This window comes from Loa loa (genome assembly GCF_000183805.2).
Source record: "Loa loa unplaced genomic scaffold supercont3.517, whole genome shotgun sequence".
NCBI lineage: Eukaryota > Metazoa > Nematoda > Chromadorea > Rhabditida > Onchocercidae > Loa > Loa loa.
Window position 1 is genome coordinate 34,929 of NW_018108697.1, and position 1,555 is coordinate 36,483.

Sequence of the window (1,555 nt, forward strand, 5' to 3'; positions counted from 1 at the left end):
ATATAAGTGATGAACAGAAACCATGAACTTTTGCATTTGTCATCTCTTCCAATAATTCTTTTTTCATTTGTGCCGCAATAATCTATAAATTTTATTTTATATAATTAACAGAATTTTAACAGAATTAACAGAATTTGTTTGATCTTATTTGTGTCATCAAATTGTCTCATTGATTATCTTTAAAAAAAAAAAAAAAACACCTAACAGATCAAAAATTATTATCTATTATACATTCATGTTTATTCTAAACTAATCAATAATTTCATCATTAATAAATTTATTTTTAAGGCTAATTTTGTATTATAAATTTGATAAAATAACGGAAAGAATTCATGCATAAAATGAACTTAATTAATTAAATAGCAATAATTATTTTTGATAAAATATTTCCTTCTATCTTTTGCTATTATCCTTTCTATCATTAAAATTAAATATTTTAATTGCTGGTTAATTTAAATAATAAAAATTTTATGTTTCATCTTGGCAAAAAAAAAAAAATTTGAAATATAAATTTCAAAAATGAATTATTATTACCTTAGCATTTTTATTGGTAGATTGACCTTCATGCAATGCTATAGCAACAGTTAAACCACGACCTTTTTTTAATTGACTTGCAAGGCTAATTAATTTTCGATTAGTTTCATTTTGTCGCCAATTTTGTGCTAATGGTAAATTTGCAATTAGAAGTAATTGTGGTCGCCAATTTTTTGGATGTGGTTGTTTATCTTCCAATTTTGAAAGTGAAAATTGTGCCGTACTAAGTATAAGTCCTGTCATACCATCACCCCATTCTTTTTATCACTGAAAAATTATATCAAATTAAGTATTCCTTATCATTCACCTTATCTAATAATGTAAACATGCTTAAAGGATTAATACATTTTTTTTGTAGATTATCTTGAGAAACAATTAGGAATAATGGTTATCAGTAAGGATTTTGTAAAATGAATTTTATAAATTTTTTTTTAAACACATTAATTTTATAAAATCGTTAGTTTACTGTATGAATTATTATTTAAAAAATTATTATTATTATTTTTTTGAATCATTACTTTTTTTAGTTTTACTGTATGAATTGTTATCGTTAATTTACTGTATAAATTATTATTTAGAAAACAAATTCTTTCAATTCAAAGAAAAAAAAAGAAAAACATCTTGACAATGATTTTTACTTAAAATTATTATTTTAAAAATTAAAAACAATGATATTAATTTATGATAGATGAAAAAATTTTAATTTTTTTTTCAATGAAAAAATTTTTAATTTAAATTTGTTAAATTTATAAAAAGATTTATTTACCCTTTCCATGATACATACTTATAGATTATACCACAAAGTAATGTAACAATAGTAGCATAAATCCAATGAGTTGAAAACATTATAAATAAGCATAATAATGTTCCTAATAATGATAAAGTCCTGAAAATGAATTTTTTTTTTGAAAATTATTTAAAATTTTTTTACAAATATAGAAAAAATATACTAAATGAATAAATAATATATTATGAAAATAATTTATTCATTTTTTTTATTGCTTATATTTTAATTAAATGA

The 1,555-nt window shown here is 19.9% G+C and overlaps 1 protein-coding gene across 1 annotated transcript in view; it reads right to left on the reverse strand.

The window, feature by feature from the left end:
- The window catches only part of LOAG_18774 (hypothetical protein), a gene marked incomplete at both ends in the record, with an annotated part of 3,338 nt that extends 2,561 nt beyond the window's left edge, over positions 1-777 (reverse strand). Inside the window, 2 exons of the mRNA XM_020451437.1 lie at positions 22-82; positions 535-777. Of these exons, the coding sequence (XP_020304778.1) occupies positions 22-82; positions 535-777 (304 nt within the window). The remainder of the gene's footprint in view (positions 1-21; positions 83-534) is intronic.
- Between the last annotated feature and the right edge of the window lie 778 nt (positions 778-1,555).